Source organism: Heterocephalus glaber, unplaced genomic scaffold (assembly GCF_053883595.1).
Source record: "Heterocephalus glaber isolate CG9 unplaced genomic scaffold, H.glaber_assembly_v1.0 deba00000621, whole genome shotgun sequence".
In the NCBI taxonomy this organism is placed as follows: domain Eukaryota; kingdom Metazoa; phylum Chordata; class Mammalia; order Rodentia; family Bathyergidae; genus Heterocephalus; species Heterocephalus glaber.
Window position 1 is genome coordinate 8,723,722 of NW_028258153.1, and position 16,130 is coordinate 8,739,851.

The 16,130-nt window shown below is 45.1% G+C and overlaps 1 protein-coding gene across 1 annotated transcript in view; it reads left to right on the top strand.

Annotated features, from left to right (window-relative positions):
• The window catches only part of Marchf4 (membrane associated ring-CH-type finger 4), a 116,426-nt gene extending 100,681 nt beyond the window's left edge, over window positions 1-15,745 (top strand). The window contains exon 4 of the mRNA XM_004864618.4: window positions 13,950-15,745. Within this exon, the coding sequence (XP_004864675.1) occupies window positions 13,950-14,317 (368 nt within the window). The 3' untranslated portion in view covers window positions 14,318-15,745. The remainder of the gene's footprint in view (window positions 1-13,949) is intronic.
• The last annotated feature ends 385 nt before the right edge of the window (window positions 15,746-16,130 follow it).

A 16,130-nucleotide genomic window follows, 5' to 3' on the forward strand; every position in this document is an offset into this window, starting at 1 on the left:
AAAGAATTTTACCTAAAATGGTTGACAGGAAGGTCTGGGTTCCCTGTTTGATGCAGCACAGCTCTAGGGTTATCAGACTCTGGACTTGGTCATCTCAGAAGGTTGTGTGTTTTGTGGTCCAAGCTGTTCCTATAGACAAAGTATCTCTTGGCTTAGAGTCCTAAATTCTTAAACCAGTGGATGCCACTGTGAAAGCCAAATGTGTTATTGACGACAGAATACACACCAAATCCCTTCCAAGAATTGTTGAAGGGTACAACAATCCTAAAAAATGAGCTGGATAAATACTGGGAGCCATATTTAACAGGTGATGAAAGGCTTCAAGTACTTCCTTCCAGGTCACACAGCTAAACAAATGGAAGTGCTGACAATGGCATGCCAAAAGCCTCTGGCTCCAATTCCAGGTACTTTCTGCTGCCTATTTCAACCGCTGATTGCTCTATAAAATTGCACCCACCTAAGGACCAGAGATTTAACTCAGTGGTTCCACCACCTGCCTCGCAAGTGCAAGATCCCAAGTTTGATCCCCAGTACAAAAAAAAAAATTGCACCCACCAATCAGCAGCTCCCCATAACCCAGGCAATGTTGTAACATGGCAGAATTTGGGTAAACTCAGATTATGGGGAAGTTAGCCCTGTCATAAACTCTGGTAGCAATCAGAAGTTCAGTGAGCCCCATCTGTTCCCATCTTGTATTCAGTGTTCAGGGGGTTAATTGTTATGCATCCTTTCTGATTAGTCTTATTTTGATACTGTATTATTCAGCTTTCTCATCACTGCAACACAATACCTGACACCCACAACTTAAAAGAAAAGGGTTAATTTGGCTCAAGGCTTCAGAGGATTCAGTCCATGGTTAGCTGACTCCAAGGCAGAGACTTCATGGCAGAAGGGCATGAGAAAGCAAAGCTACTTAGTTCATGGTGCACATGGAGCAGAGCAAGGAAACAGAAACAGAGAGGAAGGAGCTATGAACCATGTATAGTACCCAAGGTCACACTTCCTTGACCCACCCAAACACACCTAGAAGTACGTTCCATCAATTCCCTGGGTGGCTCCCAAGCCAATCCAGTGGACACAATCAAGCTTAACCATCACAGATACCAACTGAGAGGGTTGAGAAATTGAGATTAAATGTGGATGGCTTATTTCCCTGTTAGACAGTATGGTGAAATGTACTTGGGGTTGGGGAAAGCTAAGTCTACTGATTAACATGAATGTGGAAAAGCCATTCACTCATTCAAAAATATTTTTTGAGAAGGCACTGGATTTACATACTAAGAGAGTCACCTGCTCTAGAGGATCACATACCTTGTGAGAGAAGCAGAGAAAGGAGTCATTGATCCTGAGGTAATAAGACCTAGGACTGAGGTCTGGACATAGGATAAATGACCACTGGGATGAGGAACCTGAATCAGAGGGACTTGGGCTGGTCATATCCATTCATTTAGTAGCATTTATTGGTTGCTGTGTCTTGTTCCCTAAACTAGGAAACATTAACAGAGAGATGGATATGACACAGTGCCTTACCCTTGAGCATAATAGGGGTCCGTACAAGGCAGAGAGTAAGGGGGACAAGAGCAGAGAGCAAGTAACTCTCTCAAGGAGTCCAAGGAGGCTGTGGAAGGAAGGGACCTTATCCTTGGGCTAGTTTCAGAAAAGGAATCAAAGTCAGTCCAAAAGAGGGGCAATATTCTAGGCAGAGGGACTTGCTTGTGTAGGAATACAGACAAAGTGAAGAAAGTATGCTTAGGAAACTTTGGGTGAGTTTATAGGGTTCAATGCAAAGAGCCAGGTGGAAGACTGGCAAAGAGCAATGAGATTGGGGAAGTCGGGAAAGGGTAAATCTCACAGGGTCATGAATCACGTGCTGTGAACTCTTGACTTTACCCTGCTGAGAATGAAGAAGCATTGATGGAATTTTATACAGGAAACAAGTTTGAGCAGATGTGGATTTTAAGTCCATAATTCTAGCAACTTTAGGGAGGATGGGTTAGAGTTGGGCAGAATGTAGGTAGGAAAGACCAGTTGGGAAATACGTGTAAGACTCCAAGCAGGAAGCAAAAAAGATGCAGTGCAGAGGCAGCAGGCAAGTGGAGGGATGACCATGTAAGATGTAGACTTGACAGAATTGTCTGGACCTCTTCCAAAAATGTGGCAGCCCCAGGGCTCTGTCTCGAGTGCAGATTGGGCACCATAGCTGAGCATGAGAATGGAGGTGGCAGTGGGTGGAACAAGGAATATGTCCTCTTTTACATACTAAGAGAGTCACCTCTCTAAGAGAGTCAGCAAAGGCACCAAAACAGAAGGATCTTAAGCCTAACATCCAGGCAGAGAGGCAAGTGTCAGCTCCTAAGCCAAGAGTCTGCAGTAGAGACAAACAAGACACATGAGGGACATTATGGGCTACAGAGAGGAGATGGCAGTGCTAGAAACAAAGAGAGAAGGGCTTTCATGGTACATTGATTGGTTCCTCCACTGTGATATAGAGGGAGATTTTGAGGGCACTAGGCTGGTCCTGGCAAGAGTTGATGGCTGATTGGAAATGGGAGTGAGATAGTCTCTAGTGTACGCCCAGGTTTCTGGGATGTAGTTGGATAAGACTTGAAGCAGATCTGTGGGATTTGATGAGCTAATATAGGAGGCATGCTCAGAAAAGAGGTAGCTAAGGACAGAGGACTTGGGGGACATTAAACATTTACGGGATGGATAAGACAAAGAATTAGAAAAATAGGAGGGAATGAGTGTCTACACTCAGAGTGATGGATTTCCAGAGAAGCAGGAGTGGGTGTCAGAATGGCCCAGGGCCCAGGGCCATGTTTCACTCAGTTTCTTTACCCTTGTGATCTTGAATGAGTTGCCCAACTTCTCTTGGCCTCCCTTTCCTCACCTGTGAGATGGGATAACATCCTTAAGGACTGTTGAGAGAACCAAGTAAAGCGGCAGATGTAAAGGGGTAGGCACCCAAAAGCACTAGTGATCAGGGTAGGAGTCACTCAGTCATGCTAGATTCCCCCTGCAGTGGACACTCAATCAGTGTTTGCCAAAACTGTTACAATCTTAATCCAGTCACAGCCTGGAGGTGGAGGTAGAGGTTGTCTGGCCTGTGTCCTCACAATTAAGAGTCTGGTTTTTGGCGGGGGAGAAGCACCTTTTCTAGAAGGTTTTCTTTTCCTTGCTGTGTTCTCTCACCAAGTAGATCTGATTACATCTAATGGCTTTGTTTCACCTCCTCCTCTTCTGTCGTCTCTAATGACACTGTCCATAGTGGCGAGGGCACTGACAGGGCCTCCCAGCAAACAAATGGGGTGTTCTCTGCTCCAGTGGGTCAAGTTATTAGGATTTAACAAGAGCAAATTAAGTGAAGTCTTTGGCACCAAAAGGCAATTTTTTTCACTCCACATACTTAAGAGATTGACCATCAAAAAGCCAACTTTGCAAAAATGGTGGCTTTTCACTTGCAAGTATGTAGAGTGGGTGAAGGAAGGAAAGAAAGGAATATTTCTGAGGTTGTTTCCAAAACTCTAAAGCAGTGGAATATGGTAGTCAGCAACATTACAGGAATATTTTCTGTTAAGGATTCCTTTCTGTGTGATCTCTTGAGGTTCTTTCTAGTGATTTAGAGATGCCTGACCCCTACCATCAGCAATACACAGACTGAAATCTCGCTCAAAGAGCTGGAAGTGGAGGTAACTCAGTGGTAGAGCACATGCCTAACATTCATGAGGCCAGGGATTCAATCTCCAGCACCACACACAAAAAAACTTATTTAAATTTCATTTTATAGCAAATAGAAGAGGAGGCATCAAGATTATGAAAACATGTATTTCAAGCCTAATTTTAATTCACATTAACTTAAGCAGAGCTATGCTATAAAGATTCCTTCCTTTCTTCCCTCCTTTTGACTAAAAATGACCTCACCTGTCAATCCTGTTAATTTCCTGATTAGGAAACTTTGAAATTCTGGAAGAGGCAGCCTGGTGCGGTAGATGAGAGTGGGAAGACTAGATTAGCCACTAATGACCTCTGTGAGCTTGGATAAGTTACTTCCTCCCTCTAGAACTACTTTCCTCATCTATAAAATGAGGCTTGAACCAATAACCTTCAGGGTCCTTCCAGGTCTGACATCATTTGGAAGCTACTATTTCCATTGTGAGATGTCAGGACTCTGAGAGGCTGACAGCCACAGCTGAGGGAAATCCCAGTTGTGTGGGGCCAACATGCCTGACCCGATTGTACAGGGCCAGGCCAATAACCAACATGAGAGGCATCAAACACAGAGATGAGCAAGAGGATGCTCTGTTCTCTCCATGTGGCTTACCAGGTTTCTGGATTAACTGTTAACTCATATCCCACCCCTCTCCACATCTGAGCTGCAGGATGGCTGTGACTGATTTAGAAGCAGATGCAGCGAGCAAGTACTGTCCATTTCAAAGGACCCCATGGGAAGCTCCTCACTTATTCCAGTAGTGCTGACAAAGCTCAAAATATTTTAGGAACACCTCTTGGGAATTGTTCTCGGCACAGAACACATTAGGAGTGGCATATCTCTCCATGGATAGTCTGTGGTTAAAAATAGACTCTATCTAATAAATAAAGTAGATCTCAAGCCAATCAGTATATTTGGAATATGACATGAAGCATGCCATTGAGCTCCAAACTGCTCTTCTCTTATGGCTCCTAACCTAGCACTGCAGGTATATGTGTTAGGGTAATATCAGCAGATACAGATAGACATATAGATGACACAGCTATAGATGTAAGTATATTATATGTCCCCAACTGTCTGTGGTTTAACCCAATAAAAAGAAGTTCCTGAGCAGTGCTAAATTCTCCACGCAGTGATTCAGGGACCCAGGCTCCTTCCACCTTAAAGATCTGCAGTCTTCTAGGACTTTTAAGTCTTTCTCCTCCAGCTAGTAGAAAGCAAGGGAACATGAATAAGGTAGCCCCTACCTACCTACCCATGCACACACACGTTTCCCCTCAATACCTACTTTGTAAAACTTGGCCTGACTCATATTCGCCTTCAGTATTAGTGACCTGACCTCTCTGGGCACAAATGGCTGGAACATGTTATTTCTTCTCAGTGGCAACTCTGTACTAAGGAAGGACAGTGTGGATTTGGGGGGATGGTTAGCCATCTCTATCACAGAGTCCATTCCATCAAGGAATTTCCAGAAATGTTCTAAGCTAGCACAGTCTGATAGGAGAAAATGTCCTAGTTCCCAAGGGTAATTTTTTAAAGTTTCAAGGATTTTAAAAGACAGGACTCTTGGGATGTAGAAGTTTTGGCATGTCTACATATACAAACTACTTCTCTGACTTTATAATAATGTATATAGGGCAGGAGATTTAGCTCAGTGGTTCTGCCGCCTGCCTCGCAAGCACAAGGACCTGAGTTCGATTCCCAGTACCAAAAATAATAATAATAATAGTAATAATAATAATAGTAATAATAATGTATATAAAGTACTGCCTGGCCACACCAATGAGAAGCATGAAGATAACCCTTGGAAAACATTCAGCAAGTGGTGGCATTGCCATTCTGGCATGTCCCAGTGGCACCAAAAATAGCTCTCGTATTTACTTATTATTCATGAAGATGAAATCTTGTGATACTTATTTAATAATAATGACAAAATAACAACTAATATTTATTAAATTCCAAGTACTGTAGGAAGTGCTTTTATATACTTAAAACGTTTTCTCTTATTTACTCTGTATAAGTCTATGATATAGTTACTATTACAAAACCCATTTTCCTGATGACAGAACTGAGGATGGGAAGTGAATCAGCTAAGGTCTTCCAACTAGAACACAAGGGCCTTGATTCCAAAGCCTGCATCCTTAACCACTTTGTTAAAACCATGTAGGACTGGGGTTTTAGCTCAGTGGCTGCCTCAAAAAGCACAAGGTCCCGAGTTTGATCCCCAGTACCAAAAAACCAAAAAACAAAAAACTATGTAACATTCCCCATGAGGAATGTATTCATTATGTACTGCAAACATGTACTAATAAAAAAAGTACACATATTAACATATGTATTGCAACAGACATTATAAATTCAAATAGAAATTGTATATACACTGTACGTGTGTTACTCATCCATACACAAGGACTCAGCCTGAAGATTGGGAAGGAGAACAGCTGAATGGAAGAACTAGTGCTTGTGGAGGGGACAGGCTGGCAATGAAGAAGGAAGAAGAGGCACAAGTGTCTCCCGAACCACAGTCAATACCATGTGGCACAGAGTGTTCAGTGTGCACCAGGTACAGCATGCAGGACTTCATCTAATCCCATCCGTGAGGGAAGGGATATCATCCCTAATTCACTGATTGGAAAAGAAACAAGTCACTTACCTAAAGCAACAAGCCCAGTAAGTGGTAGACATTCCAATGCTCAATTCATGCTCATTGGTAAGTGAGTTGACTCTTACTTTGTGAGGTCCAGGTGTAGGAGAAAAAGGATCCATTTCTTCCATTGCCCTACATTTTCACACTACAAGGAAAGTATTTTTCAAATTTACTTACAGCTTTTTATTTTAATTAAGAAAATATGTAGAGCCTTCTGTGCGGGGCTGGGCAGGGGCTAAGGACTGTGTTCTAGGAGGTGCTGTTCAAGTGTGGCCTCAGGCAGCATCAGCACCTCCTGAGACTTCTTGGAGATGCAGATTCTCAGGCTCCGCCCAGATCTGCTGAGAGTCAGACTCTCTAGAGTGGGGCTCAGCATCTGTTTTATCAAACTCTGGGAAGATTCTAATGCATGCTAAGAGAGGCACTGTTACAACATTGCTGGCAACTTTTATGCCACTTAAACCAGCACTCTAGCAAGAGATGGGGGATACTGACATCACTGAGGGAATGAGAGGCTTCTTTCCAGGCTTCTCAGTTAGCTGTGGCCTGTTGGCTCCATACATGGTGGGGCCAGGGTTCTGTTCTACTCCAGACACTCCTAGAAGCACTTAGCAGATACTCAGGAAAGACTAACTCAGTTGAATTAAGCTGTATCTCACTGCCCTGGACACAGCAAGCACCAATGGCCAAAATGAAGCAGGAAAGAATTGGGATGCTGAGTGTAGAGAACTCTCTGATGTCATGATGTGAGGGGCCCAGGGAGCTGTGCAGGCAGAAGCCCCCACTCACGTGCCCCTTTGGCCTCCCATCCTCCTGGGCTAAGCAAAAGGCTATTTCAGCTGGAGACCGTGGATGGGACGGGGGCTACAAGGACCAAGGAAAGAGTTCTGACAATCCACAGAGCCTACAGATATGTGAGGACAAGAGGCCTGAGAGGTGGAGAGATGTTAGGAAGGTGAAGTTGGCAAGTCTTCTGGAACTGGATTTTCCTCAGGGTAGGGAGCATTGTAGATAGTTACTATGAAAATAAATAGAAAACTCCAGAAAATGTCTGCATCAGAAATTACTGTGTGTCTGATTTCACCATGCATTTTAACTTCCCATTTTCTTCTACTACTTTCCTATTCCCTTCACCAACTGCTGCCTTTCCTCCTCATCTAAATCCAGCCTCTTTCTCTACCCACTGCCATTTCCCACCCCTTATTCTTCTTTCCCAGGTTTTTGTTTTTGTCTTTGTTTTTATTTTGTTTTGCACCTGTAATCTAACTCTGGGCCCTGTGCTTTCCAGGCAGGCACTCTGACACTGAGCTACATTCCCGGCCCCCTTCCCAGGTTTTCAACCTTACCTACCTTTCTCAGATGAGCCCCACCCCTCTTCCTCATTTAAAAAAATCAAATTGTCATCCAAGGAATTGATAAGTAATTTGTAGGACAAGAAGCAGAGGAAGGGCTGAGAAGAGTTAATATGAACAAAGTAGTTTGTGTTTCTGCAGCTTTTGCCAAACAAGAGTTAATCTAGAAAAGCAGGTACACATTCCTCCCCTTCAGCCACCTACCCATTAAAATGGTTTAATTACTTCTTGCTAGACAGTTAGGTAATTAAAAGGCAACATTCATACCAAAACTTTAAGCCACCCTCTTCAATCAGGGTAAAGTTGTCTGATCAAGAAGCTAATTAGAAATCGAGTATAGTGGCTCTCACTCCAAAGAGTTAGTTTGGGGCTTCAAACGAGCCTGCTTCTCTCTGCCTGGGCCCCCAGGCCCTCCACCTCTAGCAAGGCTTCATTAGGCTCCCTGTGCTGTGATACCTGCCAGAGACACAGCCTCAACTGGCCCTGCTCTCCAGTAGCCTACAGTCTGTAAGACAGTGAGTGGTGTTCGAACAAGGCCTATGGGCTAACAGGACAATGAACAACTTCAGTGCCAAGGCTGCGGAAGTACAAGAAAGAGGTTAACAGAGAACATGGGGATTGGCCCGACTGGGAGAGGGTGAGAGTGTGGACTCAGAGAGGAAGTCTCCCCACACAGAATCTCACATCGGATCAGGGCTCGTGGGTGCTCTTCACAAGAGTTATGGACCCTCTAAAACGATGAGGACAATTTGGGTGTCTAGCTTTTTGTTTGTTTTGTTCCCCAGAAAAGTAACCCTTCTCCTTCATCTGATCCAAAAGAAAGAGCTAGAAACCACAGAGACTCTGTCTCCCTCTCAGTGGCTCCTTTAAGGATTGTTGAGCAAAGCGGTGGAAAACTGGAGGAAAGGCAGCTGTGGGTGGCTGCTCCTGCCTCTAGAGGTCCCTGTGTGCTGGAGCACAGAGAGCTTTGAGCTCTTCCCATCCAGTCCCTCTGCTTTGCCCTGGGGAGGTGATCCATTGCCATGTCCCCCTGTGAGCCAGCTCCCCTCCTGGGTTGTCCCTCTCTGCAGGAGAAGTCCCATCATGCCTCATGACCCCAGTCATCTCGCCCACCTGAGGACCCAGCCTCCCAACCACCCTCACGACGGGGACTATTGCCCTTTTCCTGTTTGTTCAGCCTGTCTGCCCAGCCTCTCCATCCTGCCCTCTGAAACATGAGCAACTTCTCTGTCCATTTCTTTCATCTTCCTTTGGTGGAACCATGACTAACTTTGAGGACACTGTTTCACTCATGGCTGTCTCTGGTGGTAGCTGTGTTTTCTGCCGCACTCTGTATTTTGGGGCCCGGAAGTGGATCCATAGGTGTCTTCCCCACCACCACCACCACTTCCACTCCGCCTCTCCTCTCTATCCTTTCAGAGCCCCAGCCCTTCAAAGTTCACGAAGAGGTTCACCTCCCTTCTCCCTTTGATGCCTTGGCCTCTGACCACCCACTCAGTCTTCACATTCCTCAGTGCAGATGGCCCATACACTCCCTTCCCACGATCTTGTCCTCAGCATCTGTGCAGATTGGTGGTTCCATTCCCTTGGAGGCAGTTTGGAAAATGTATGGGGTTTGTTGACTTATTTTCTAATGTAATTGTGCTCCAGCCTTTATATTGAAATTCATCTTGTTTTGTTACCAATGACTTCCCCTTCGCTTACTTTATATTATTTATTAAGGTATTCTGTTAATTTTTTTCAAAAGAAAACTTAGTAATGTATAATATTGTCTGAATTGCATTTCAGGATAGAAAGGGGATATTAAAATATGCTTGTTATAAAAAGGGAGTGTTTTGTCTGATAGCACGGGGGCAACCGAGGCAGATAATCCACAACTCCTTGCCCTCCCTATTTCTCCAAAGATCTTTTCTTCCGGCCCACCTTAGCCCATAATCAAGTGGATGCCCCATAAGCCAGTAACTATACCACTTCCCAAATCTAGATTTAAACATCCTACCCTCTGTCCATAATCCCCCAATCTTTACAGTTCATTGACTCCAGCCTCATGAGGACCTCCTGGCTTTGATCCATTGCTGTGTCATCCAAAAGGTAGAGAAGACTCAGAGAGAACCTTCTTTGTCCACTTTTCCTTATAAATTTTGTTTCCTCAGTTCCTTTCTCCCTCGCACAGATTCCATGCTCCGATGTGATAACCGCTCCCTTGCAAACTGACATCATTGTTGTCTGCTTGCCCAGAAAAAAAGTTTAAACTTGTTACATACAACCTTCCTCTCAGTCCACACATGCAGTTGAGCAAGCAGTGGAAATTGTAGAAAAAATTACACAACCAACAACTGGACTCTTCAGGGGTTTTTTTTTCTTCTTTTTTAAATTAATTTTATTGGTACATCTTAGGTATACAGTATAATGACATTCATCTTTGGAAATTTGTACCTTTACATAATCTGTCTTGGTTCTTATTTTTTTTTCCCCATTCCCCTGCCTGGACTCTTCAGTTTTATGGCCACTCACAAGGCCACTCAACAAAATCAGATAATTCTACTACATTCTGTAAATGCAGTCTTACTTTCAAAAATAATTATTTCCTCCCTTCTCCACAAATGTTCAACAGATCCCCCCTCATCCCCTCCAATTGGCTAGTGACTTCATGGAAGACAACAATGTGCTTTGATAAGAACTATTGGTTTTCCCACTTAAAAGAGTTATCACACTCTCTACACTTTCTTGAAACATCCTCTTCCAGACTTCTGCATCTCCCCATTTTCTGGTCTTTTCTTTGCTTCCTGGAGTGCTTCTTCACTGCCTCCTTTGCTGGCTATCCCTCCACCAAACCGTTAAACCTCAGAAGCCCAGAGCTCTGTCGTTGGCCAGCTTCTACCCTCAAGGCAATTCAGACGTTCCCAAACTTCAAATTCTACCAGTCTTTGTTTTGTACTATTACAACACAATAAGCAAGACTAGGCAATTTATAAAAAAAAACAGATTTATATCAGTTCCTGAGCTCAGGAAGTTGAGGATCATCTGATGGGGGATGTCTTGCTACATCCTTACTTGACAAAAGGTGGAGAATGTCAAGAGAGGACCAACTCTGTCAAGCTGCCTTATAACAACACATAATCCTATTTATTAGGAAGGAACCCCTGTTATGGTTTAGATCTAGAATATCCCCCAAAGCCTCATGTGTTTGGAAGGTGACTGCATTACAGGGGCATTACAGCTGACTTGAAGTTAGGAGAAGTTGGTCAGAAGAGGTGTGTCATTCAGATTGGGACCTGGAAGGGTGTAGCTCCCTTCTCAGCTCTTCCCTTCACTGTCTGCTTCCTGAATTCCATAACGTGAGCTGCTTTCTTCCACCATGCCCCTCTGCTATGCTGTTTCTTCTTGGGAGCCTGCTGACCATGGACTGAATGTGACCCAAAATAGACCTCTTCTCCTTTAAGTTGTGGGTGTTGGGTATTGTGTCTCACTAATGAGAATGTAATAAGACAGCCCTTGCAGCCTAATCACTTCTTACAGACCTTACTTTTTAGTACTATCTCATTGACAACATCTCAAACTTGAAGAAGACACATTCAAAGCACAGCTCCACCTCCATGCCCAAGAGTTTTATTTTCAGGCCAGCTTTTTTCCTAAGTTTCCAACTCATGTGTTCAACTGCCCTCCTGAACTTCCAGTTCGATTTTCATTGGATATCTTAAATTCACCATGACCAAAACAGAATCACTCTAGTAGGCTGAAAGATGGCCCCCAAAGACATTCAGGTCCTAATCCTTCGCCCATTAATATTACCTTAAATGACTTTACAGGTATGATTACTTTAGGGGTCTAGAAATGGTGTAATTATTATAATTATTCAGTGGGGCCTGCATGCTCTCCCAAGTGTTCTTAGTAGAGAGAAGCAGAGGCAGATCTGAAGGCAGAAGAGTATTAGGGGCTATGACAATAAAAAAAGGAGATTGGAGTGATGCAAGAAAGGGGGAATTGCAGGCAACTTTTGAAGCTGAAAAAGGCAGAAAACAAATTCTCCCTTAAAGTTTCCAAGAAGAACCACCCCTGATGACCCCTTCACTTTATCCCAGTGACTCTGATCTCCAGAACTGTAAGAGAATACATTTGTGTTATTTTAGGTGACTAAATGTGTAGTCATTTGTTACAGCAGCCATAGCCAACTAAAACACTTGCTGCCACCACATCACCCACCCTGGTGCCATCCATATCTCAACAAATGGCACTATTATTGGGTAGCCTCCTTCTAGAAATAGGTTGCTAAATAGGTTCTTTCTGTCTCAAACAAAGACTTGAGCAAGACAAGCAAAAATAGTGACAAAGTTTGAGTGAAGGGTAAGGGAGAAACTGGCTCTGCAGAGTGAAATTGGGCCAAAAAAAGAGAAGAAAAAATAAAAACCAAAATAAAAGTACACCTTTGGAGACACAGGGTGGGCTACTGTGAGGAAAGCCACAGTAGTGAGCTCTTCATGGCATCTGTGTCCTTTCATCCCATCCACACCTCGTAGGTTCTCTCGAGAAGTCTACATACGAGGTCCTGAGAATTATTTAGTATGTATGTCCTGAAATCTGATCATGCCTACTCCCCCAACAGCCTTACCACTCCATGCCTTCCTGCCTCAGCACCCCTATTCATTGAGTTGCTGAACCCAAAAGCTGTAGAGTTTCCCAGAGGTTTCTCTTTGCTCAAACCTCACCCATTAGCAAACTGTCAGCTCTACCTCCACTATGCATGCTGCTACCACAATGTCTCACTTTCTCCTGTGGTACAAGCCCAGTCTAAGACATTGTCATTTCTGATGTCAATTATTGCATGACTTTCTACTTAGTTTTCCTCTCTTCCTTTTTTCTTTTTTCTTTTTCTCAGTTGTAGGGATTGAACCTAGGACCTTTTCACAGAGATACATGCCCGGCCTCTTATTAAACTTTTTAAAAGATTTTTGCCCAGGCTGGGCTCAAATTCGTGATTCTCCTGCCTCTGCCTCCCAGATATGGCTCTATTCCACTATGCCCAGCTTCCCCTCACTATGGTGCCCATCAGAGCCAGAGAAGTTCAGAACTTCCTGAATGGTAAATCAGATTACATCATTTCCCCCTGTTAAAACCCTTCAATGTATTCCCACTGCTCTGAGTATAAAATACAAATTCCTTGCCATGGCCTACATGACCTGGTCATAGATTGGCCTCTGCCTACTTTATCTTCCTCCACTTCCCCACCGTTCCCTGGAAAGGGCATGCTGGCCTTCATTCGGCCCAGCCTCATTCCATTCCCACCTCCTGGCTTTTGCACTTGTATTTCCTATCATTAATGTGCTCTTGCTCTAGATCTTTGCATGGGTGCCTCCTTCCTTCTCATCATTTAAGTCTCAACTTAAACACTGCCTCCTCCAGAGGCCTTTCCCACCAGGCATTCAAAACAAGACCCTCAATGCCAGTAGGCAGTGACTATTTAACTCTACTTTTCTTCCTTACAGCCTTTGGCAGTGTCTGAAATGATCTGGTTATCTTGTCCATGTGTCTATTGTGTGTCAGTCCACTTGAATTAGGCACTCTGAGGGTAACACACTGCCTGTCTCCATCACTGCTGTGTCACCCTGCCTGGCACATAGTGGGGACACAACTGATATTCAGTTGCCTTGTTGCCTGGTTTGGTTTCCTTCTACTCTACCACTGCCTCCGCCAGTATAATTGCACCAATGTTCTCTTTCCCAAGGGTGTTTGTATTTCAGTAGCATTGGGCTATCTGTGCAAAGACCTAGCCAGTAGAATTTCAGACATCATTTGGCGGGTGTGGAATGAGCACAGGATTTCCTTTGTGTTGTTTTTGTCAGACAATTCATTCAACATCTGCTAAATAGTGGGTGCCATGGATACATAATACAGAGAAGAAAAGATATTTATATTATGCCTCAGTGGAATGATTTGGATTGTGTCAAGTCAAGACGAGGGTGACTGGAGTAGAAGAGGTAGACAAAAGCATTGTGTGTAGGTGCCCAGTATTTCATGGGTGTGGCATAGGAGGCCCCTCCACTTTCTCTACCCTGAAGACTTGTTGAGGCCAGGAATAGAGGGATGGAGATCAAGTGACTCAGAACTGGCAGGTAGATTTGAAGAGCACAAATTAAACCAATAATTATCTATTTGTAAACAAAGGGAGACCATCACTTTCTCCTGACAATGACTTGTCTTCTCCTGCTTAGCCTTTGTTTTTTTCCTCTCCCCACTACCTCAGGTCTCATCATCCACGAAGGACCTTCTGTGTACCGAATCTTTAAACGGTGGCAGGCTGTCAACCAGCAGTGGAAAGTGCTGAACTATGACAAGGAAAAAGACCTGGAAGAGCAGAAGTCAGGAGGCAGGACAAACCTCCGGATCTCCTCGTCCACCCAGGCCAACATCCCCTCCTCAGAAGAGGAGGCAGCTGGTACCCCTGTCCCCGAGGAAGGCCCCACTCGGGCTGCCAGCCACCCCTCAGACCCTCTGTCCCATCACCACTGTGCTTACACCATCCTGCACATCCTGAGTCACTTGAGACCCCAAGAACAGCGGAGCCCCCAGGGCAGCAGCCGGGAGCTCGTCATGAGAGTCACCACTGTCTGACAGGAAAGACCTGGAGAAAGGTGGAGAGAGGCTGGCCCAGGAGGGGCCAGGAAGCAGGTGTGGGGAGACAAGGCAGCACCTGAGCCAGAGCAGACAGCAAGCACACAGTGGTGGGCCTCAAAGGGTTCCAGGGCAGGGTGGAGCTGGAGGAGGCTGGCATCTGGAGCCATTGATGATTTCCAATCAGTCAGTTCCATTCTCTAATGGCAGCAGTGACAAAAACCAGTACAAACTCAGCAACAATGGGCCAGACAGACGGAACCTAACCTAGCAAAACAACCACCCAGGTGCACCCGTGTAATCAAGACTCCCAAGAGGAAAGGCTACTGGAGGGAAAGCTGGTACAATGGGTGGTGGTGTCCGTGGGTGCATGGGCAGTGGAGAGAAAAGAAGAAATCAAGAGGAATGCATTTGGAGCCTGCTCCTTTCAAACTTGAGTCTGTTTTTCTTTCTCCCTGGGTGATGTTCATGGGCAGTCAAGGGAGGGTTGAACCCACTTGGGCTGGTAGGGAAGACACACAGGCTTTGAGGCTCCTGGGGCTCTGAGCCTCTGGGCCCAACTGAGAGGCAGAATTCAGTGACTCAAATGGCTTTGGGGATCATGGGGCAGTTGATGCTGGGAAGGAGGTGTTGGTGTAAGCAACCAGAGGAAGGGTGTGTTTCCTCCCATCAGAACTTCCCCAGCTAGAATTCCCAATTTCAGGTGGGCTCAAAGAAGCCGTGGTTTTGGAGATGGGTGTCTTTCTGTGCCCTTGTTACTTTATTTTACGGTGATTTGGCTCAGAAGATGTTTACAGGACACACACACACAAACACACACACACACCTAGAGAAAAGTACGGCTTTCCAGTGGCCGTTTATCTCAAGCACAGTGCTGCTTCTGTGGCCTCAGCCTTCAAAGTTGTCAGTCCAGGAGTAACTTTCCCAACTACTCAGACCCACCCATGGCCAGGACAGCTCAGTGCCATACCCCTCCAGCCTTGGCACAGGCACAGACTCAGACCCCCACACAGGGCCCCTCCACTGCCAACTCCCGGGTCTCCCAGGAGGACTGCTGCAGTGTTGGCAGAAGTTGGCTAATGATCCCCAAGGAGTGGAGTGGAGACCAGTCTAAGTATTCCTTGCTGCTTGGGACCCTTCAAAGAAGCAGTTTGGTCCCTGCCTAGTGCACACAGGCAGGGCCAGGGGCCCTGGAAGGAAGCACTGTCTATGGAGCCCACCTGCTTGTTTCTGAAACGCTGCCAGGGAAGGCCCCTGGGTGGTCACTTGCAGTTTCTTGTTGTCATTGCACAGTGGCCATGTCATTCTTGGGTATTAAAGGAACACTGTCAAGTACTTTTTTAAACTAGTTTTTAGGGTTTTTTAAAAACTCTCTGTTGTTTGTAATATTCTCTTAAAAGCTTGAAAATAAAATTTCTTTCCCTACCAGTAGTGTCTCCTTCCATACTGGAGTTTTTCCATCCTCCTTCCTTTTCTCTTGTCCTTTTTCCCTGTTCTGTCTCCTCCATCCCAGAGTATCCTTCTTAGCCAGAAATCGAGAGCATTTTCATTTCCCTTTGAGGGTATAGATGGTGTAGGGCAGGCAGGGAAGTTCATATTGTGTGCGCATCTGTGTACAGGGCATTTCACAGAAGCTGAAAGAGCCATAGGGAGAGGGATGGAATCTCATTCCCTGGCCACTTTCCTTTGAGTATCAGAGAACAGCCCCAAGTCAGAGCCACAGGGGAGAGCTTGGACAAGTCACGGGGAGCAGACAGATCTCTCCTTTCTTCACCTTGACCTGGCCCTCCTTCCTTGGGGCTAACACATGCTC